Source organism: Solenopsis invicta, chromosome 4 (assembly GCF_016802725.1).
Source record: "Solenopsis invicta isolate M01_SB chromosome 4, UNIL_Sinv_3.0, whole genome shotgun sequence".
NCBI classification, from domain to species: Eukaryota; Metazoa; Arthropoda; class Insecta; order Hymenoptera; family Formicidae; genus Solenopsis; species Solenopsis invicta.
The window spans coordinates 14,910,063-14,935,438 of NC_052667.1; the positions used below are offsets into that span (position 1 = coordinate 14,910,063).

The window sequence follows — 25,376 nt, forward strand, 5'->3', positions numbered from 1 at the left end:
ATAACATATTTGTAATTTAAATACAAGGAATATTGTCAAAATACATGTGAAACGGACGTTCCACGCGGAATGAGGCTAATCTTACAAGCTGTTAGTACTGTTCCGCGCAGTGTGCATGTGCATGTGCGTGCGTAACCTAACCCATAATTTCAAATCTAATATCATTACAAATTTTGACAAAAATAGGGATAGATTAGGTTAGAAAAAATACGGTGTGAGGGAGCAAGGGGAGGGGCAGAGTCCCTCCCCCGTCCACGCGTTTTCTGTACCATATTTTTATATGTATATGTAAGTATATGTGTAGTTATCACTTTTAATTTTCATAAACTTTTTATGATTATAACTTTTTAACGAAGGGCAAGCGACGTCTAAAACTTGGTGGACGTTACTCAGGGTCACGACCTTGACAACATAGGTCACGGTCATCGAGGCAGCCTCCCCTACTCGATATACATATTTACCAAAATAAAAAAAATATTTAGAAGAAATTGATTTTGAGAAAATCACTTCTTGAATATTTTAAATAAATAAAAAATTATCTTGATAAAGTCACTTATGGGTCATATAATTTTCAACAAATAATGATAAACATGCAACATTTTTCTAATAAATTGTATTGATGTAAATCGTATTAATCAATATTTTCACTTTGAATTGTCGCGTTTTGACTTTTGGCTTTAACCAATCGTTAGACATTCTTATAACAACATAACCAATAACTTCCAGTCGACTGCTTAATATCGCCGAATGAACACGTGTTGTGTGATCGTAACGTAAACACGTGTTTCTTCAAATAATTTTAACGCATCGAATGATTGTACTGATCAGAGTAGTGATTAATAGTATAGTTAATTAATAAAGTCGATCGATCAATTCGTCACGTAGTTCCGCATTTATCGATCAAGTGAAGTAAATAGTGTAAATGTGGTAAAACGTAAAACAACTTCGAGAGATCTGAATAAAGGACAATTTTAAATTGAACTGTCGCATCGTGGAAACAATAAGCTGATTGCTGTGTGCGTGAGTAAACGTGCTTAAACTTGTTCAAAGGCGGGGGAGTCTCCCCTCTTTCCCCCCTCTCTTTCTGTCCCTTCCAAGGACATTCGCGCCGTTACCACCAGCATCGTCTCCGCGCTGGGAGTCGCGGTTTTGCCTACCAAGATCACGTCCTGTGTGTGGATTCCATCTAAAGAAGACCGTCCGCGCCCCATCATCGTCAAACTATCCTCCAGTGATGCCCGTAATCGGTAGATTGACGGGAAGAGGCCCAAAGGAGTCCTTGAGGTGCCGGGGGAGTGCCGAAGTGTCCGCAAGACTTTCGGGCTTTAGAATAGATATCAATGAGAGGTTGCCGGCTGCAGTGAGGTCCATCCTCGGTGAGGCGAGGCGTGCGGTTTGAGATAGCAAACTTCATCGAGCCTGGGTTCAAAACGGCCTCATCTTCATTAAACGCCACTCGAATACTTCGCCTATTAGAGTACGACATCGGGAGCATCTGGACAGCCTCACCCCTCCACCCCTGATCTCTACGTCGGCCGCCTGTACCCCGGGAGCCTCCTCCTCCTCGATGACCTCGACTAACCTCGCGCACGCTGCCACATCTGCATTCTCTTCAGTTCAATCTACGTCTGCCCCGTCTGCAACAACTGGCCCTCAGCGGGCGCCTACAACTAGACCTCGTGCGTCCCCGGCGGCGTCTAGTGGTGCTCCCAGAGCCGGCCGTGCGGCTGCCGTGCGGCTCCCGCTCTTCATCTGCTGGTGAGGCCTGACTCTCGCCGCCCCCCCCCTCTGCCCTCTTAAATCCACTTCGACTATGCCATGTGAACTGCCAATCCCTTCTTCCCCACTTTGATGAATTCGTTCACTATTTCTCCAGACAGGGTGGGCAAGGGGGGATCAGCGTTTACGTACGCAATGGACTATCCGCTAAGATACTCGCTTCTTCGCCCGCTCAGTATTGCTCAGTCAACCTGAATATATTTTTGTAAGCATCTCCGCGATGAGACGCAGGCCTTTCTTACTGGCTATTATCTATCGTCCCCCTAAACTAGGTCATCTCGCCTATTTCCAAGCAGATTTCAAAAAACTACTACCTTCCTTTCCGTCTGCAGTAATAATAGGTGACTTCAACATAGACCTAAATCGTCAGTCCTTCAATGCCTCTTCGCTGCAAGATTTTTGCAAGTGTAATCATCTCCATATTGTTCCGTTCTCTGACACACATCACATAGCCACCTCGCACACTCGCATAGATCACTGCTTAGTCAGTAATAATGCCTTTGTGTTGTCCCATCGACAATATGCACTATCTTTCCTCGTCTCACGCGATCTTATCGATGTCACCCTTAATAGTCACTATAATCGCCTTCCGCCTCGCATCATCTCCGTTCGCGATTTCTCTAATTATAACCTCAAAACACTACATAACCATCTAGCCACCCTCGACTGAACCATCGTATACCACTCCGTCTTGCTTGACGATAAGATTGCTACCTTCACTAACCTTCTACACTCAACTCTTGACACTCTAGCTCCGCTTCGCACTTTCTCTGCTAGAAGGCCGCCCGCCCCGTGGATTCGGCGGAAACTGCGCTTAGCTATGCGCAAAAGAGACTCGGCCAGAAAAGCCTTTTGCAGGCGTCCTTCCTCCTCCACTTTAGTCACTTTTCGTTTACTGCGTAACAAGGTGAACACCTTACTGGGCAAAGCCAGGAATGATTACTTTGCACAGCGTCTCGACTCTGCCTCTTCTCCCTCTCTGGTCTGAGCTGCGATCGATGGGACTTGCTAAGTCTCGCTCGCCCACTTTGTCTTCCAATGCATCACCTGATTAGCTCAGCCTATTCTTCACGGCAAGACTCCCAACCACTTCCCTCCCTGTCCTCGACCTCCCCTACTACTCCCTCCTCTCTTGCATCAACCATAGTTCCCTACTCTCTTCCTTCTACTTCAAGTATATCACACCTGACTTCCTCTCGACAACTCTGGCTAGGCGGTCATCCAACACTGCTGGCCATGATGACCTTAATCGTCGCTTTATACTCGACTGCCTTCCCTACGTGTTTCATGTCATCCTTGATCTCCTAAACCTCTCTCTTAATTCCTCTACCTTTTCTACCCTGTGGAAGCGCTCCCACATAATCCCTCTCCCTAAGATCAAAGCCCCCTCCTCTCCTTCAGACTACCGACCTATCTCACTCTTATGCTTCCTTTCCAAGATCCTTGAGCGCATCGTTTATGATGAACTATCCTCTTACCTCTCCTCCCATCATCTCATCGATTCTCTACAGTCCGGTTTTCGGCGCGGTTACAGTACGCAGACTGCGCTCGTGAAGCTGGCGGATGACGTAAAGCAGGCCATCAATCAAAGAATGGTCACTTTGATCATACTATTCGACTTCTCCAAAGCATTTAATTCCGTCTGCCACAACCTACTTCAAAGCAAGCTTACCAACTTCGGTTGCATCTCCTCTCCTGTACTTTGCTGGTTTGAGTCGTATCTCTCTAACATAACATAGCGTGTTCGCGGGCGTAACAACTTCTCCTCACGGTCCACTGTCCCGTCGGGTGTCCCTCAGGGCTCCGTTCTTGGCCCCTTGTTCTTTGCCCTCTTCATAGATGAGCTAAGAGCTGTATTCCGTCATTGCCATCATATATTATATGCCGACGACCTACAAATATATCTAAACTTCTGTCCATCCAACCTTCTAGACGACCTTGGAAAAATCAGAGAGGATATCTCTGCTATCAAGAAGTGGGCAAACAACTGCCTTACTCTAAATGTCTCCAAAACCAAGGCCATTCTCATGGGTAGTGCCCGCTACATCAATGCCATTAACGCTAACCATACCTTAGTCCTTACGCTTAATGACCCACAGAAATTACGCATTATCAAGCTCGGCTTGACCTTTACTAGCATGCTGAGCTGGAATGAGCAGGTTAAGGCAACCTCCTTGCGGGTAAATAGAGTGCTCTGGCGTCTGAAATACTACAGGCACTGCCTGTCGCGCTCTCTACAAATGCGACTGGTGTCCTCCCTGATTTTCCCTGATTCTTTGACTATTGTGCTGCTGCCCTAACTGATCTAACCGGTCAGCAAAGTCTCAAGCTTAGGCGGCTAATGAATGCTTGTGTGCGCTTCATTTTTGATCTCCGCTGGAACGATCATGTCTCCCATCCCCAGCTCGGTTGGCTGAGCGCGGAGAACAGGTCTTACCTCCTTGGCTGCCTAATCTACTGCAGTACCGTAACACCTCCCTATCTAGCATCCTGTCTTGTGCCTCGCACCCGATCACGCGCTACTTCTAGGGCTTCTCCTCTCGACTTTGCCGTACCTTCCAGTCGCACATCAACTTACCAGAATTCATTTTCCGTAGCTGCACCTACGTTTTGGAACTCACTTCCCGCACCCATCTGCGGTGCTGTTTCCATTAGCGCCTTTAAGCGTGATCTTCACCACCTTCTGCTTCATAGCGATGGTTCTCATTCCCAGGCCTAACTGCGTTCTAGACTAAGTCTAATTAAATCGTCATGTTTCTTTTACTCTACTTATTTTCTTACTTCGCTAGCTTTCGTTCTCATTTTCAATTGCTTAACATATAAATTTTTTTTCTGTTTATATAATAAAAATATATATTATATTTTTTTGTTCTGTTTATTTTTCTATTATGTCTGTATATTATATTTACTGTTCATTCGCGCTGGACATTTTATTTAGAACATTTTCATTTCTATTCTAATTATAGTTCTTAATTGTATCTCTATTATTATTCTTATATTTGTTGTTATTAGTTTTAAGTTAAACCATTCCCTAATCTGTATCATCTGTATATTCTGTATGTTCTTAGAGGGTTTACCCTAGGACAGTAATAAACGCCCAATCAATTAATCAATCAATCAATCAATCAATCAATCAATCAATCAATCAATCAATCTCTTTATCTCTCTCTCTCTCTCACTCGCTCGCTCACTCAATCACTCTCTCTCCTTCCTTTCTTTCTTGTGCGTTTTAAAAGTGCTACTTTTAACTTGCAAATAATATTGAAGTAATCTCATTTACATTAAATTTTATTATTCGCGGGCGTATGTAAATTCATTATAATACTGTAAACTTACTTGAAGATGTCACGCTCATCCCGATATTGGACGGCCGGATAACAGATCAAAATTTGACAAGTCAAAAAGAGCATAATTAAAGTGACAGAGAGAGAGAGAGAGAAACTTTAAATAAGAATGAGCTGTCCGTGAACTTTTATCGGTCATTTAGGCGCAGGAAGCGACTTACGGAAACACCGGTGTGTAACAGAGTCGCGCCGCCCCTGTCTACCATTTGTATCCGACCGTCATACGCTAACTATTTTTTCTTGAAAGTTGAAAATTACACTCCAGACTAATTTTTGCAAAAGAAAAAATTGTCTCAGAATTCGATTACAAATATGCCAGCTTCAGGACAAATACGTTATTTTGAATCACCCTGTATATATTATGTGTGTGTGTTTGTCTGCGTGCGTGTGTGCGTGCGTGCGTGTGTGTGATTGTGAGTGTGTGTGTGTACATATTCAAAGGTTTGAAAAAAATAATATAAACACCTATTCTAATTTCAAAAAACAGCCGTGATTCAAGAGAGTGTAACTTTGTCAAAAATAATCGTAAAAAAATTTTTTAAATATATATATGCATGCGCACACACGCACGCACGCATGCACGCACGCACGCACATATATAAATATACATATACATATACATATATACATATACATAAATATATACATATATATATACATTTATATATATATATAAATATTTATATATATATATATATATATATATGTAGTGTCACGTACTTTTCCTGACGCCGGAGAGCAACGGCGAAATACGCAATCAAACAATGGAATGACTCGCGAAACACGCGCGGGAGCGACGAACTAACTGAGAAACACCAAATGCTCGCACCAAATCGCGAGATTGGGCGCCAGACGCGATGATACCGGTCGCGTCTCCGGGTTCACTTTTCCACTCTAAACACGGATTCACAACACGCGAGAATGCGTCATGCCGAAACGCGAAATCGTCGCTCGCACGCGGCCAGCTAGCTCCTCTAACCGGTAGAGGGGCGGGGTAGCGGAGACAGGGACGAAGCGGCTCTCTTACGGGAGACGACGGGTAGGCGAGAAATTAAGTAAAGTCAGGCCGATATAACAGATAGAGAACACATGTATTGCAGTGCATAATAGAGACGGCTTACAATAAAATAAGAACAAAAAAGAATAGCGGTTAGCGTAAGAAAGAAAGACAAAGAGATAAAGCATTGACAAAAAGAAATTAATAAGTCGGACGCGGGAATTATTTCAACTCAGACCATAATTACGCTACACGCGCCGATCACGACGACTGGTCCCGCGCGAAGCGCGGCAGCCAATCACGCGCGCTCTGACCGGCGCGGCAAGAACGCGAACGTAGAGCCTCCGCTAAGGCGAGCCACATAATTCTGAGACACAAGTGCGTACAGTAAAAGATTCGCGTCGACGACAACGCAGTCGCCGGAACCGCACTACAAAATTAATAGAACACGCGCGATACACCAAGTCACCGATATCTCGGGCGGCCGTATGAGCACGGCCGTAACACGACTCACGCACGTGCGCGAGAGCTTTGCGGCTTCCCGGGAAGCCGGTCGTCCGCAAGCTTCTACGGCGGGACGGCTCAAGCACACGCGACAGCCGACAGCTGGGTGCCTCGACGAGATCTCGGGCTTGAGGTGGAGAGCCAGCCAAACACTGAGAAGCAAGGTGCGTTCAATCGCCACGCGGCGGACGCACTCGCACACGAACCTAATGGCTCCACCTCAGAGCGCGAGTCGGTCGACACCGACAGCCCGTAGCTTTACACGACTGTTAGAGGGTCACCTCGACGCCGACTCCGGTCCTCCTCCTGGTCCCTCAGGTCCTCTGGGATCCTCTAGTGGACGCGCTCGCCAGGCCGGACACTCTCACCGATCTTTTCGATAGCCACTGATAACGGGGACCGATATCTCGCACTCGCTCGCTCTCTAACGCAACGTGTACGCCGAACGCCGGGTCGCACGCAAAAGCCGAGAGGATCGCGTTCGATGCGCGATCGATGAGCGCTACCCGTCCCACAGGGTGCGCGATATCCTTGCGTCTAGCGGCGCGGCCTATCAGCGGCCGCCCTTATCTAGCCGTGACGTCACGGCAGCGCAGTGTCGGGTCTCCGCAGGTGTCGTGCGGTCCCCGTCGGCATCCTACATCCTCGTCGTTCTTGTCGTCCTCGCGGACGACAGCAGCAGAATTTCTCCAGCGGCGACTCTTCGCCGCTACCCTCCTCGATGGACAGCCGGCATTCGACGGCCCTCGTCCTGGCCGTTCGTCCGCCCCAGCCTATCCATCAGCTGTGCCATTCGCGAGCCTCCTTTGCGTGGCGCTTATCTGTCGCCACGTCGGTTCTCGTCCTCCTCTCCGTCGGCGTTTTCCTGTGCGCCGGCCCTGGACGATCGCCCTCTCCCTTTCCTGTCGCGGTCCGTCTCCCTCGCCGCTGCTGGTTCTTCGGCAGCGTTTGTCGAGGTGCCCGCGGTTACATGCAAGCCGCGAATGAATAAATAAAATAACACGCAACGCAGTCCCGCCGGAGATTCCGCTCTCTCGTTGAGTGCCCGGCCCGGTCGTACGCGCCTCCTCGCGCTACGCTTAGGCGGAGGACGAAGCGGCGAGGCAGATAAAACTGCCACGTCACAATATATACATACAGTGCCGTAACTAGAGCGGTGCCATCGGTGCCCCCGCACCGGGCGCAAGCTTCAGGGGGGCGCAGTCAAAACAATAAAATTAGAGACCCTCTAATCAGAGTCTCGACATAAGTCAGTTAGGTTAGGTTAGATTATCCGACACTTTTCTTCAAGATTCTAAGAGAGAGAAAGAAATATATGTGCTAGCTATTTCACTCTCTCTTAGTACTTCCTAACCTGCTTATTCTGCGTGATTCTGCGGGAATAAAGTAATGAAATAAAGTTATAGAGGTTAGATGTGCAGCAGAATTTCTAATAATTCTTCATCAAAGGGATATATAATGAAAATATTCCCAAGAAATGAAAAAGCGTCGAGTTGACTAGACTAAAAATACAAATCGTCAAAATTGGACGCCAACAAATGGTTCTTATCTGTGCGAGGTAAATTATTGTTTATAAATTTAATGTATAATAGTTAATTCATATATAATAATGACATATAACTCTATATAATTATATTGTTTAATATTATTTGTCAAATATTACATTTAAGTAGACATTTTTAACAAATTTAATGATTTATTATATTTGGTAGCAATATAACTTTCATAACACTAGCGCAAGTTAAAGAAAAATCACGGACCAATCAGAAGTTGCCGTGTTATGTCCAGACTCTGATTAGAGGGTCTCTAAATAAAATAAAAGAAGTTTGAAAAAAAATGTAATTCCTTCTCCATGAGCTTAAACTTTATGGCCGCTTTAAGCTGGTGTCGCATTAGTTCCGCGAACGCTACTAAACAATTGAAACTCACGCAAAAAGTTGGATCTCGAACCCCCGGAGGGTGCACCGCCGGGTAGCCAGATCTTGATTTCTCCGCGAAATCTATGACATAGATTTGCCGTGCCATCACCAGCGTCATGACAGTTTGCCATTAATATTGTTACTGCTTGTATAATATATCAATATATTTTCAGTTTATCTTACCCTTGAATAACATAAAGGTATTAAGTATACTTATAATAACTCGCTGGACAATTTGCAATAAACAAGTAAAATACAGGCAAATGAGAGCCAAAACGTCGATTACAAGGCGACAAATATAACAAATATATTTTGTATGAGTGTCTTCGGAGTTACATTTATAATTGTCGCCTTGTAATCGGCGTTTTGGCTCTCATTTGCCTGTATTTTACGTGTTTGTTGTTGCGAGAGCTTTAACCTTTTATAGTATACAATTTGCAATATTTAAATTTTGTTCTGATTGCTGTTTCGTTTGCTTTAAACTAAACTACATAATTCTTCTATAATGCCTCCTAAACGCCCATCTGGAGCTGAGTTCCGGAAGAGAAAACGGGATAAAGAAAATGAGGATAGAAAAATGTCAAAAGTTTTGATTAGCTGGACAAAGGCCGATCTGAATGTATCCGAAAATTGTCCAAGCTACTCTCACATGGGTAATATAAAAACTTGCGATATAGTAGATGAAATATGTCAAAAACCAGAACCTACCACATCACATCATGATCAAACAAACGAGACCGAACCTTTAGATACAACTAATTTAGATTTAGACGATTCTATTTCGCAAGACGGAAGTCCTGAAATTCCCAAAGCTTTGCAACCAGATAATACGTCCGCCTCTCTTGATAAAAATGATCCAGGATCATGGTTTCCGCTGAATGACTCTATTCGCAGTTTTCTTATAGAACAAGGCCCTGATCAAGGAAAAAAGTTAACTTTTCACTTTCCAAAACTACTAACAATAGAAAATTTAGCAAGGAATGGTTTAAAAGAAAACTAGCTCATGGCCAATTTATAGAACGAATGTGGTTAATTTACAGTAAAAAAAGAGAGGCTATATTTTGTTTCCCTTGCATTCTCTTTAATTCATCATGGCCGTCAAATCCGGCAATATCACTAATCCAGCGCGATGTTTTAACGACTGGCGACATTTAAGTCCTAGAATTTTTGACCATGAGAACTCCGTCCTACACCGTCCAAACTATATTAAATAAAAAACTTTGGAAAAGGGTTTACGATCTAAATCTTCAATTGATGCCTCCCTTCAAATGGCAATAGATCAAAAAAAGGAGAAATGGCGACATATACTAAGAGTTCACATTGATATTATTATGTTTTGTGCAGAGAATAATTTAGCTCTAAGAGGATCTAATGAAAAAATAGATGAACCAGGTTCAGGAATACTTTTAAGTGTTGTTAATATAATAGCAAAATATGATCTAAAATTGAAAACGCATATTGATGCTCATAAAAAAGGAAGTACATTTTATTTCTCTCCATTAATCCAGAACGAATTAATTGATTTAATGGGGACTACAGTTAAAACACAAATTATTAAAAAAGTGAAAATTGCCAAGTACTTTTCTATTCTATTTGATTGTCCCCCTGATGTATCGCATCAAGAACAAATGTCTCAAATTTTAAGATACGTAAAAGTTTTTAACGGAAAGGTTAGCATAGAAGAACGTTTTATAGACTTTATTCACTCTCATGAAAAAACAGGTAATGGATTATTCAATGAAATTTTATAAAAGTTGAAAGCGGACGGGTTAGATATTGCAAATGTTCGAGGGCAGGGTTATGATAATGGAAGTAATATGAGTGGAAAATACAACGGCGTTCAAGCTAAAGTTCGACAAATTGACGAATATGCACGATTTGTACCATGCGCAGCACACAGTTTAAATCTAGCTGGCGTAAATGCTGCTAGTGTTACATCAGACATGGTAACATTTTTTGGCATTGTCCAAAGATTATTTACGTTTTTTTTCTGGGTCGACTCTACGTTAGGAAGTTTTAATGAAAAATATTAATATATCTTTGAAATGTCACGCTGATACAAGGTGGTCGTCCAAACCAAATGCAGTGAATGCTTTATATACTCAACTTCCACAAGTTGTCACTACTTTAAACGTTTTGTCTTCTAATACTTTTAATGCAGAAACCGTTGCAACAACTAAACTTCTTTTAACAAATATAAATTTTAAATTTGTATGTACATTGCAAGTATGCGCACGAATTTTGACAGCTATTGATAGAGTAAATAGAAATTTACAATTAAAAAATGTCACAATAGACACCTCTGCAAAAATAATACAGGGATTGACTAAACAAATTCAAAACTTTAGAGATGAAAATTTTGAGAAAATCTTTCATGTAACGTTAAAATTAAGTGAAAAGATAGGAATAGAGGGTGATTTCGTAGAAAGAAGAAGAGAAGCAAAAAAACAGGATACATATTGCAATATAACACATAAAGAAAATTTTAAAATTAATATTTTTCAAGTAATAGACACTTTAATAACTCATTTTCAATGGAGATTTGAAAAACTTAATGATATTGCTACAGATTTTAATTTTTTATCTATTCAGAGTTTAAAGAACATTACTATTGAAAATCTAAAAAAACAAGCGGCAGATTTAACACTTAATTACAAACACAACATAAATGGAGCAGAATTTATAAGTGAATTAGAAACTTTAAAATTTCAAGCGCACACACTTTTTGCTGATTCCGAATCCACAAGTTCTTTAGACTTGCTTCAGGGACTCCATCAATTTTTATTAGTGGAAACTTGTCCAAATGTCGATATACATAGCTTTAAGAATATTTTTAACGCTGTTACTATAGCTGTATGCAAACGGAGTTTATTAAATTAAAGCTCATCAAAACATATTTAAGATCTTCTATGGGGCAGCAAAGACTGATAAATATGGGCATATTGTCCATAGAAAATTCGGTTGCAAGACAACTTAATTATGAGAATATTGACGAGTTTGCATCGCGTAAGGCTTGTAAAGTTCCGTTGTAAAAGAATTGATATATTTTAATATTTATTATTTTGTCTTGTTTAATGACTTAACATTTTATTGTATGTTTTGCACTAAAAACTCTTTATTTAGTTTAAGAATATTTAGTCATGGAACTCATGGATATCGATTATCTATAATATTGCAATGTTTATAAATTTTAAAAAATAATTAGTTAATTTATTTATGTTTATTATAATTATAATAAATATATAATGAAAAATGTGAGATAATAATAATAAATATAATAATAAATGATAATAAAAATAAAAAATAAATTTATTTACAGTAAATAACCGTCTGTTTTAATTCAAACGTTCAATTTTTTATTATAGGTATTAGGGATAGGGATATTAGATATATAGGTATTAGGGAAGGGAGGGGCGCAAAATGTAGAGCTCGCACCGGGCGCAACGCAGGCTAGTTACGGCACTGTATATATGTGTGCGTGCGTGCGTGCGTGCGTGTGCGTGCGCGCGTGTGCATATATATATATATATATATATATATATATATATATATATATATATATATACACACATAGTGTCCAATAACTAAGAAACCTATCACTTTAAGAATATAAAAATAAAAAGGGACAAAAAAGTTTTATACCATTTTACGATATCCGCTATAATTATCGAGTTATAAAATAAAATGTCTGAGTCAAGATACGATGATACCGGGCCATTGCACTTAGCCCGTTGGCAACGGTGCACGGCGGAAAAGGTAACGCGTTGTTGTCTAAATTGGCACGGCGTGACGGTCTGAATTCGTCGCACCACATGTACATACACGGCAAAAATCAAATGTTATTTGAGCTAAAGCTTCTTCTTATACATTTAATAAATAACACATTTGATTTTTGCAGTGTATGTACACGCGGTGCGGTAAATTCAGACCGTCGCGTCATGCCAATTCAGATAACGACGCGTCACCTTTCCCGCCGCGCGCCGTTGCTTAAGCGCGATAGCGCGATGTCACCGCACATTGGCTGATACGTTTTATTTTATAATTCGATAGTTATGGTGAATATCGCAAAATAGTATAAGACCTTTTGTCCCTTTTAATCTCTTCTATGTTCTCAAAGAGGTAGGTTTTCTAGTTCTTAGGCACCTTGTGTATATATACAGAGTGATCAATAATGGTTGGCACAACTATTCACCATAAAAAATGGCTTACTCTCTGCACTCCGTGTAACTTATATGGAGTAAAGTCAATAAGTCATCTCTCATGGTAAATAGTTGTTCCAACCATTATGGATTACCCTGCATATATACATACATATACACATACAAGGTATCTGCTGTAAAAAAATCTAATACCATTTTGCGATATCCGCTTTAATTATAAGATAGATAGATTGCTTTAGTTAGAAAATAAAACGTCTGCACCAATATGCGGTAACGCCGCGTCGCAAAACGGCCTATCATACCTAGTTTGACGGCGCCGGCGGGGGAGGGGGGGGGAGAGTAGATAACATATCGCTGTCTGAATTGACACGGCCTGCGGCGTAATGATCTAAATTCGCCGCACCCCGCACGTACACTACAAAATCAAATATATTATTCCAGCTAAAGCTTTCTTTCGAATATCGCAAAATAGTATATGACATTTTTGTTCCTTTTGATTGCGTTTACGCTTGATTGCCTCTCCAAAGCAGCTGATTTTTCATTAGAGAGCATCCCAAAATTCGCGCATTTGGAGTACAAGACATGATACTTTATGCTAAAAAAATCAACTTTTTCCGTTAACAAAATTGCATAGGATTGATAGTTTTTGCGGAAGAACTGGTTAAAGTTAACAAATAAGCGCTCTTATTTAGGTGGTGCTCAGAAACGGCGTCAATTTTGCTAAAGAAAAATGTGTTTTTTAACATAAAATATTATATCTTGCACTCCAAATGCGCGAATTTTGAGTGGTATACAGAATTAGTGGAGGTCCTTTGATGAACGGATTCTTAAAAATATTCTAAGTCGGAAATTCTAATATAAAAATGTCAAGGCTATAATACTTTTCAAATTATAAATTATTAAAGTCGTCCAATTGTAGTGCCTAGAATTCACGCTCTCAGGTATGGTACACAGCACAATAGTGAAAGTGCCCTTATACATTGACTGACTTTCAACATTTTAATTTAAGTTTTCATATAATAATAAGGAAATCACTTTTTAACTTTCTCTTGCTAATCAGCGATAATTTAAGTTAAATTATTCATATGATTAATGTCAACCTAATATTACAGAACATCAAGCCACACATAAATCGAATAGTCAAAACTGTAAAATGTAGTATGTCGACATTCTACCCTTAAAAGTTTTGTAGTGGCTAAAAAAAATTGTTTTATTGAATTAGAACCCTGTATTCTATATTTATGCAGTTAAAATTTTTTTGATTTTGTACTTGCCAAATCTCTCTTGTAAATTATTAATATTTAATGCAAGTATCATTTAATAAATTATACATTTTTATCAAATTAATGAGTAAGGCCAGTAAAAACAAAAAATTTTTAGGTGTTTAACTAATAAATTTTATTTATTAATATCTTCGACACAAACGTTTCGACTCTACGGAGCCTTCTTCAGTGTGTACTCTTACATTACTGACACAATGTTTTCAACGCAAATATGTTTCCTGACGGCAAAGATCGAGTATACATAATCCGGTTGACAGTCCATGACCTACAATTTGTTTGCTTCGTCGTTTTCCATACGCAAAACAAATGTCTAAACGACTATTTGCTTCTCGTCACAATACTCATGCAATTCATTCAACTATCAAAACATAAAAAAAAATAAAGTAATATTTATGAGATTTCTTAAAGTTGTGTCAAAAAAAAGGAAATTTTTATATCGCAACTTAGTTAGAACCGTTGCATAACATGTTCAACGCTAATAACTTAAATAATATACAGATCTTGGTTAGGTTAGGTTAGGTAAAGATGCATAACAGGAGATAAGTGGCTGGGCCGCCCCAGGGGCGGCCTATCATACCGAGGACGCAGGTGCTCACCAGACATGGCTGTTTCAATGAGTACCTGTGCACAATACGGAAGGAACCGACAACGCAATGCTACCATTGTGTGGCGAACATGGACTCCACGTAGCACACGCTAGAACATTATCCTGCGTGGGAAATGCTGCGCGGACAACTGCGCCTAGAAATAGGGAATGATCTCTCCCTGCGGGCCGTCGTTGGTCAAATGGTCCGCAGGTAGAGCGCGTAGAAGACCGTCTTCTCCTTCTGCGAGCATGTCATGCTGCGGAAGGAGGAGGCGGGACGCAAACGCAAACACAAAAGAAGGAGAAGTAGGGCCATAGCTCCCCCCCCCCTGCCCTTAATGACGGGCGCAGAGGGAGAAAAAAACCTCCTCCCTTTCAGGAGGAGAAACCCGCCGGGGGGTCGTCGCCGCCGCGGCGCCCGGGATGCCTGCGAGTGCTACGGCGACGCAGTACCCATGAGGCCGCGGCTACAATCGCCCCCTCCCTCCCGACTATCAGAAATACGGAGAGCGATCGCCTCTATTGAAAGAGGATGGGAGGAGGAGGGGCATCCGGCCCTCCTGCTGAGGGTCCCGCTTTTAGAACCCGAAGCAGGACGAGGTCGGGGGCATGAGGCATAATTCCCGGCGCGGCTAATCCCTCTTGACGTAGGGGGGAGTCTCCCTCACACTTAAGAAGGAACGGCCCTCCCAGCCTCGCTGGATTGGGGAAGTGGCGGCTTATCGCCCCCCCCCCTGCCCCCAGAGTATACTCGGATTCTTGCGCCGGTCTAGACCGGCGCATAAGGGCTCGGGGTTCCAGCGGGGTCCGGAGCCTCGAGCCTTACCCCCACAACAACGGAAAAGAGGCGGGGAGGGGGAACGGTGTCCCCCTCCCCCGATCTCTGACAAACAGGCCTTAAAGCCCTGCAGGGGGCGCCCCCCTGCAGTAGCGCTTCCCTAGTAGGATGAGTCGGATTCTGGCCGAACAGGTCCGGGGGGCTCTGGAAGTATGCTGCACGCGTATCCCAGAGTCCTCCCCCAGTTAAGGACCAGTGCAGGACACCCGGAGAGGTTTTAGTGAGTCGGTACGTCGTCGGCGGGGGAGAGCCCCACCCCCCGGGGCCGGGGGTATGCAATAACGCATTTCCCCTCCGTTACAAAAAAAAAAAAGATGGATAACAGGGGAGTAGCCTCTGACAACCTTGACCTTGACATATGTAATCAAGAAGGGGGTCCTGGACAACTTTTCTTTATATCGGCGCTCTCGTACATTTTTCGAAATATATTAAGAGAAAAAAAATGTTTTTCTTAATTATTTCAAAAAATATTCATTTTACAAAAAAATGTGTCAAAAAATGAAGCATTTGAAATTGCATCTACAATAAAGCTTCTAAGCATAATCTTCGTAATCGCAACGGTATATGCGCCGTAGGCCGAAGAGGCACCCCCTTAGGCCCTGCACTCCTCCCCCCCGCAAGTGTTTATGCGTGCGTGCGTGTAAAAAGAAGGTGCGGGGAAGATGCTCTACCGATAGTAATGCAAGACTTGGGGTCTAAAGTTCTGAATAACATAAAAATTATTATACCGCCTTATGTACGTGTTGTAGACAATATTGCTTTGGCGGTACTCGCTGAAGCAATAGAAAACATTTTTAATAAATTTAATAAATATCACAACCGATTGCAATTCACAATCAAATTTGAAAAGAAACGCAACCACAATTTTTTAGATACTTCAATTAGAATCGCGAAAAACACCTTACATACTGACTGGTTCTATAGACACCTTCTCTAGAAGATATTTGTCGTACTATTCACACCACCTGATATGTCAAAAAATAGGAACCATTCACAGTATTGTTGGATCGGGCAAGTTTACTATCACATCTCTAATACTACGTAAATTAAAAATATATTTATCTATTAAAAAAATGATTTATATTTATTATACCTCTAATTTCCAAAATTAATATTCTTTATAAACTATTTTTTGCAATCTACAAATTTTTAACTTTATTTATTAAAAACCTATTTAAATACATACTATAAATTAAATTACTTATGATTAAATTATCTTATTTTTTAAATTATTCCATAATTCATACACCAATTCTTTTTTTTTGTTAATATAAAATCTATCCACTCAATCTCCTTAATTATCATATTAATTATTTACAGCCTAATAATTTATTTTTTTTATCTATCCAATCTTACAACTTTATATTTTCCATTATATATTTTTTAATAATAATTAAAAGACTTTTAATTATTTCTCTTTATTTCGCTAGTCTAATATTAATAAACAAAATAAAGTAATATTACTAATTCTTATTCGACATGCTGTGTTACGACCGGAATTAATTCGGAGCACATTCTGCTCGAATTCGGAAAAGTATATAAAATCACACGAATAAATATAAGCACTAAGATCTAGCTGCAACCGAAGAAAGCTTTCTTACTATCATTTTGTTATTACACTATCGGTCCAATAACATATTTGTAATTTTAAAAGAAAAAAATAAATTTAATTTCTCCCCCTCTTTAATTTTTAATAAAATTATTAATGTATTAATTTTACTAATTTTTTTTACAAATTACTGCAAATATTGAATAAGAACTAAGAGATTGCGAATTTTAAAGTTCATAAGACCCATATCAAGGTCATTATCTATTCAGGTCATCATAGTACAACACGTGAGATTGCAGAAAAGCTCAATGTATCGCATACATGCATAATGACCTTGATGTGGGTTTCATCAACTTCAACTGGACGGCCAGATCGTTGCGCATTTTTCAGCGAAAAATCATAGAACAAAATTTAGCAAACCAATTTTGACATTGCCTTTCTTTCAAGACTTCATTCACATATACGGCACATAACTTCTTGTGTGCTTGCGATACGTTCTTGCCTTTTCAGAAATAATACAATAAAATATTTGAAATGCGCGTCTTGTTCTTCCATTTTTAAATTGAGATAAAAACAAAACTAAATAACTAATCAATACAATTTTTTTATTAAATTAAAGGCGGAAGTCCAAAAAACAAGAAAACAATATAGGTCAGGTGCTTTGAACACGTTGACAAAATAAAAGAATGTGCTAAGATCATCTATTGACAAAATCCGCAATCACTTAGTTGCCAACCCAATATATTACTACTCATTCGAAACATATAATTTTTTTATAATTAATTTTCCCTTATTTCAAAATATTTACAATATTTTTAACTACCCATTTAACAACTTTACCTTCTTATGTATAATTTACCTTTTAATTACCTTATTTTCAATTATTACAATTTGTTCCATCAAATTTACATCATTACGTAAATTCAATTAATAACTAAATTTTCGTTGAGTATACCATTAAAAAAAATCTAGAATTTCGTATTAACATTTTAATTGATAATAGCTACCTTTTGAAGTTAATTTTTATTAAAATCAACACAAAAATCAAAAAAATTGATTAATACTAAATTAAATAACAAAGTTCATGACCTAGTCGACAGACCTGACACACCCACGGAAAGGAAAACGTTTTTGATCTTCGCATATGCTCGCTCCGCAGCATCAAAAGAAATCAGTCTCTCTTGTCACGCCGATTAGTAAAGATCTGTATATTGTTTAAGTCAACAACGTTAAATATGTTATACAATGGCTGTAACGACAAACTGTAAGTTACGATATAAAAAATTTCTTTTTTTTAACACAGCTGTTAAAAAACGTTCATAAATATTACTTCTTTATTATTATTATTTTTTTTTCTAAAGTCCTTATGGTCAAATGAATTGCATAAGTCGTGTAACAAGAAGCGAATGATCGTTTAGACATTTTGACACGATTTGTTTCGCGTATGGGAAACGACAAAGCAAAGAAATTGTAGATCATGGACTGTAAACCGGATAATTTATCCTCGATCTTCGTCGTCAGGAAAAATCAATTGCGTTGAAAACATTGCGTCAGTAATATAAGAGTACACACTGAAGAGGCCTCCGTAGAGTCGAAACGTTTGTGTCAAAGATATTAATAAATAAAATTTATGCGTTATACAAACACCTAAAATTTGTTTGCTTGTCTTACTGGCCTTACTCATTAATTTGTTAAATTTTATACGAGCTAATCAGGTTATTAATACATTTATAAATTTATTTATTTTATTAGAGAATACGTAAAGTAAATAAAAAGTAACAAATATAACAGTAGCTTATTAATGAACTCACCTACATATTGCAAAGTTTTATCCCACGATATAGACGCATGTGATTCAATAATTGGTGAACAAACCATCGAACTGTCACAAGGTAATACATACAAAAAAATTAATATTGTAATAATGCATAATAGTATGGACACAAACAAGCAAAAACGCCTTATAGGCGATATAGATTTCCTTTTCCAAAAATCATTTTGCTCACTTCCTTCAATTATCATTATTGGTATATCATTTCGATAATACTTAATTACATTTTGCCTGTTTCTTGGGTTATTCTCTAGATTTTGTGTTTCATCCAGTGGATAAAATATGCCACTTTCACGAATAGAATGTAATTCCTGAAACAAACAATCAGATATTTAATAAAAATTGGAATAAAATGTGAATATATTAGTAAAATATGATCTATTTAGAAATAAAATAGTAAATAATCCAGTTAACTTGCTAGCTAAATTGAGTTTTATAATGAATCCACAACGTTTCAACCTTAGATTTAGGTCCGTTTTAAGTGTGTGAGTTAATTGCAACATTGACATTAAAATAAACCGTCAATCACAGAAAAAACCGAAATGGGTTTTTTCGGTAATTATGCATATTAAAAGACACCGCGCCGATGACATTGACATTTGATATGTTACAAAGACAAGAGTACTGATTAATTTTTTCTTATAAATTAATCGGCGCATACAGTTTTCAAAATATATTAATAAAAAATGTGTTGTACCCTGTACAACTACGATAATTATACGCATAGCAACAGGAAATTAAGATTCCTATTGCTATGCATACGCGTAGCGGACTCAAATTCCGCATACGCTAGAAATATCGAAAGACGCTGATGGTCCGTCGGGCTTCCGGCCGGCAACACCAGCGCTGCGCCAGCTAATGCTGAGTCGCTTTCCGGTATTCGGATTTCGGCTAAGCGTGGGAGCTGCATGCCGCAAAGAACACGATTGGCCGAACCAAACGACGAATTTCCGTATAAATATCGCGACAAAATCGGAAAGCGACGGAAGAGTTTGACAAACAGCTGTCCGGTGTGTTACTCGCCGTGCGTGACTTACACGTCGAGCTTGTAACACAATCCGGAGATAACAGCCGACCTATATATACCGGGCCGTCCGGGAAGATCAAGCAAACGAGCGGCATACATAATCATACTACAAGTGTAACGAGGGCAATACTGAAGAAAATACATTATTTTAACGTTGGAACAAGCAAGTGTTGTATCTTTGATCACCGAGCGGCCCTTTCTACGAGTCCTAACTCCTAAGGCGCTGAAAAGATCCCGATATATCTACCGACGTCCCTGGAGCCATCACCGGGGCACAACAAATGTATTTTTGAAATTTCATTATTTTCATTATACAGTAGCGTACAAAAGTTTCCGGTCAGTGACATTTTGTACTCTAATTTATTTAAAAAAAAACTTGAAAAAATTTTCATAATTATCATTATTTTACTATACTATTTCGTTACCTATATCTTATACTCATACCTAATAATTATAAAAATTTTATTAAGCTGTTTTTTAATAAATCAGAGTACAAAATGTCACTGGCCGGAAACTTTTGCACGCCATTGTATGTAATGCATAGTAAAATAAATGTACATTTTAGACTATATTTCACTAATTTTATACTTGTGACTGTTTTATTTCAAATTACTGATTAATACAAATCAGTAATTTTAATTTTGTATTGGGTGTACAACTCAGTTCGGTCCGTTTTCAAAAGATGGCTCTAAAGGCTATAAATGGTTGACGGTGACAGCTGATTTTTGTTGTATCATGAAGCGTCAACATCTGTCAACCAAATATTGTTTACAAACCTTTGAGTTTTGCACAACAAGTTTAATTTTTATTGCGTTAAAAATGTCGAATTTTGTTCCAAATAAGCAGCATTTGCGGGAAGTTTTGATTTTCTGTTTCAATTGGAAGAAAAGTGCAGCTAAAGCGCATCAAATGCTTGTGGAAGTGTACGATGTGTGTTCAAAAAATACTGGGAATTTTCGTTTTTTGAAAAAAATATTTATTTATTCGTCTACATTAATGTTGTCGCCTTCAAAATAGTCTCCATTAGATATTATGCACTTATGCCAGCGCTTCTTCCAATCCCCGAAACACTTCTCAAACTCGATCTTTGGGATAGCCTTTAGCTCTTTCAGCGATGCGCTTTTAATATCATCTATGCTTGTAAAACGACGGCCCTACAAGGTTCTCTTTATTTTTGGAAATAGAAAAAGTCACACGGAGCCATGTCTGGCGAATATGGAGGCTGGGGCATCGTTACAGTATTGTTTTTGGCCAAAAATTCACGAACAAGCAATGAAGTGTGAGCAAGTGCATTATCGTGGTGCAAAAGCCATGAATTGTTTTTCCATTGATATGCCAATTGATGTGCCAACATCATCAGCGACTTCTCTGATTGTGATTCGGCGATTGTTCATAACCATTTCTTTCACTTTTTCGACGTTTTCATCGGTTCTTGATGTGCTGGGGCGTCCTTGGCGTTCGTCATCTTCAACGTTTTCACGGCCATCTTGGAAACGAATATACCACTCATAAACTCTTGTTTTATTCATAGCAGACTCACCATAGACCTTTGTTAACATTTCACACACTTTGTTACACTTTATGTTATTTTTTACGCAAAATTTGATACAAATTCTTTGATCCATTTTTTTTCAGAAACGAAAATCGCCGAGCTCATAAAAACACGTGTAACCTTAGCGGCTGCCACAGACAAAGTAAACAATGAATACAGCTCAACATTTTAGCATACTTCAGGGGCATATATACCAACATAAACAAAAAAAAAATTTGACTGTCGGACTCTCCAAACCCGCGAAATTTAAAAATTCCCGTTACTTTTTGAACACACCTCGTATGTCAAATCTGCCATCGGATAAATCTTGTAAAAAATGCTTTCGACAATTGAAAAGTGGTGATTTTAGTGTTGAAGACAAAAAGCGTTCGGATCAACCAAAAAAGTTTGAAAATAAAGAATTAGAAACATTACTCGATCAAGATTCGTGTCAAACGCAAAAAAAGCTTGGAAGTTACTCAACAAGCTATTTCGAAACGACTCAAAACCGCGGGATACATCCAAAAACAAGGAAATTGGGTCCCATACTAATTGAAACCGAGAGATATCGGACGATAATTTTGCATGTACGAAATGTTGCTTGAACGGTACAAAAAGAAGTCTTTTCTACATCGAATCATTACTGGGGATGAAAAATGAATTCATTACAACCCAAAACGCAAAAAATCGTATGTAAAGCCCGGCCAACCGGGAACATCAATGTCGAAGCCGAATATCCATGGTCCAATGCAATGCTCTGTATTTGGTGGATTCAATTTGGAATTACATTCAGGCAGGACATTGACCACGCAAGGTGTTAAAACAGTAGAAAGCATAGTTCAATCACAATCGGCAACTACGCACAGTTATACAATTATGCCCATAGTTTCTGCAAGCAGACAATTGAAATCGCCTCTCTACATGGTATTGAAAGAAGCAAGTGGAGGTTTCGGACCACGTGTAAAAGAAACTTTGTTTAGAGTTGCAAATGTTTTCGTTGCAGCATCAAAATCTGGCAAATTAACTAAACAACACTTTCAGTCTTGGTTTACAAATGTGTTTGTACCCGCTACTGGAAGTTTTAGTGTGCTATTGTTAGATTCTTGAAGCGGACATTGTCCTATCAATCTGCAAGAATTTATGCCAAAAAAGATAAAGTTATACGGATTTTAACTATACCAAAAAAAACTACGGGAATGATTCAACCTCTTGATGTTTATGGATTTAGAATATGGAAAAACTTTGTGAGAACATTCAGTGATCGCGTTATGTTATTAAATTATAATATTAATTTACATTTGCGAAATAATATCATTAAATTGCAATCTTTAACGCATATACAGCTATCTTCTCCGCGATTTCATAATCTTTTTAAATATGCCTCGTTTAAAAGTGGATACATCGAGAAACGGCCGCCACATTTCAAAAATCCAGTCGATTTTTGTTTCTCTGGAAAGGATATACAAGAAGTACCACTCTGCTCCATATGTGGTGCACCTGCTATAATACGATGTTCCTGGTGCAAGAAATATTTTTGTATGGAGCATTTTTTTATGAATATCATAATTGCCAACACTTTGTCATATAATCATCACGTTAGTATTAATAGCAAGATTTACGATTAGTTATAAAATAATAAATACATCAATATAATAAATACATTCATCGCTGTTTATAATAAAAGATGTTCTCATACATTACAGGAAATATATGGCACGGTAAGTCATCTTAATACCATGGAAATATCAAAATTCGTGCATATTTAAAATAAAAAAATTTTATTATTTTGTAGCATTATAACATAAAAAGTATTTTGTCATATAAAAGTTGGGTGACTTTTTATGTAATAATAATATATCTTTCAAGAGAATGAGGATGGTATTTGGAATTTGTGCATTAAAAAATAGAGAATGGAATAGAGAGTGGATTAGGCCTACGGGGGAAACCACTATAAAAAAAACGCGCCATGCTAATCTACTTCATGGCAGGTGGTGTAAAAATGATAGCACTTTATCATTTTTTTAATAATTAATACTTTTCTAAAAGCTTTAATGGCAAGAAACAAAGTGTCACACCTTGATTTTAATAAAACTTTACGTACATAATTAGATGATTTTAGAAAATATGAGTTGCTGCCAATATCAGTTTTAAGGGGTGAAATCAGTCCTCATGTGTAAAGCAATTTTTAGCTTTTCCCGCTATATCTCAAAAACCATTCAAAATATAAAAAAACGTTTCATACGAAAGTTTCACGATAAAATTACCTCCATTTATTCTTGTCAATAATATTTTTGTAGAATAATTCTTTAAACAATTATTTAAAAAAATTTATTTAAATAATTATTTTAAAAAAATGTTATTAACGTAAATGAATAGAGGTAATTTTATTGTAAATCTTTTGTATAAAACATTTTTTGATATCTCGAATAGTTTCCGAGATATAACAAAAAAAGCTAAAAACCGCTATACATATAAGGAATGATTTCACCTCTTGAAATCAAATATGCGCCGCAACTAATAGTTTCTAAAATCATCTAATTATGTTACCTAAATGTGTGTAAAGTTTCATTAAAATCGGGGTGTGACACTTCGAGAGGTTCCCTTGTTAATTAGACGACGGTAAGCTATTGATTTAGATTCTCCCAGCTAATTCAAATTTTCTTTGAACAGCATGCTAACAATAAATCTTCCTTTTAGATTTCTCCTTGTTGTTTTGACAAATAGTTCCTCAGCTGCCCTTTCTTCGGCTGTGAGCCCTCTTTCGTCAGACATTTCTTCTATTCTAAAATTTTATTGCTGCTCGTAAATGTCCACCTCCTTAGTAAGGTTGCATCTGATTAAATTAATGTACGTAGTCTGCAAAGGACTTGCCGCTATCCAAGTCTAGTTTTCTTCATTGTGAGCTGCTTAAGCTTGAATATGCATATGCATAGCAAATTCCAGAAGTGTTCGCCTCCTATTAGAAGATCTATTTTTCTCGGTATGTGGAACGATGGATCCGCCAATGTTAAACGGAATTTGCAGATCTTGCAAATTAATCTTACAATTTGATAATTGATTTGCAATTTCGGTTACTAGGCATTTTGATTTGAATTCGTAATTATTATGATGCGCTGATACATCAACGTTGCAGCTATGTTCTAGTTGCATCAACGTATTGTTTACTGCTTCAATATTTAATTTAACTGCAAATTTATCCAATTGTAATTCTTGACAAAGCTTCTTCGTGATTAAATTCGATTGTGCACCAGAATCGAGTACAGCTCTGGCATTGCGTTGTTTTCTGTTGCTGTCTGTTACTAGCACTAATGCCCTTGCTAACAATACGCTAGATGTTTGTTGATTGTAAGACCATAAGACAGATGAACTGGCTCCTTCCTTTGCTGAAACTGCTTCCACGGAATTTTGCCCTCCAAAATATAATAAAGTATTATGCTTTCCGGAAAATTTTTTACATGGCTTGCATGACATTTTTTGATGAAATTGTTCGGCTCTCAAACAATTACAGCACAATTTTACCTTTTGCAAATAGTCAACTCTGGCCTGCGACAAAAGCTCGAGGAATTTCTCACAATTAGTTAACCGATGCGTTTCCTCACAAAAAGTGCACCTTTGTTTTTGCAAAAGCAAAACCTTTACCTTGGGACTCAACTCGCACTCTATAAAGTGTCGCAAACTTAAACAGTTTGAACAAACGCTTCTTCCGCGACGGAATCCATAAATTGCCAAGAAATATGAGAAAAAGTAATGGCTAGCAATGGACAATACTGTGAATAAGGTATTAATTCATTTTATTGTTCAAATAAATGCATTTTTCAAGCAAAAAACGGACCAAATTAAGTTGTACATCCAATAATTATAAATTTAATTTTAATAATAATAGTTTAATAAGTAAATTGTTTATAAATTTTTGGGCTAATTAATTAAATTTATTTATTTATCCATTTATCTACTAATTTATTCTTTACATTAATCTATTTTTAATTGTCATTAAAAAAAATTGAATAAGAAACGGATCAAACCGATGT

General features: G+C 38.4%; 1 protein-coding gene across 12 annotated transcripts in view; it reads right to left on the reverse strand.

Moving 5' to 3' along the window:
• LOC105199534 overlaps positions 1-25,376 on the reverse strand; it is a 147,546-nt gene that overhangs the window by 97,310 nt on the left and 24,860 nt on the right. For 9 of the 12 annotated variants that reach the window (XR_005574613.1, XR_005574615.1, XR_005574614.1 and 6 more), the window contains one exon: positions 18,771-19,101. Coding sequence is in view for 8 of the 12 variants with exons in the window: in XM_039448472.1 (XP_039304406.1) it covers positions 18,771-19,101 (331 nt within the window). In the remaining 4 variants the exon portion in view is untranslated. The remainder of the gene's footprint in view (positions 1-18,770; positions 19,102-25,376) is intronic. The other 3 variants (XM_039448477.1, XM_039448478.1, XM_039448476.1) reach the window with 2 other exon arrangements.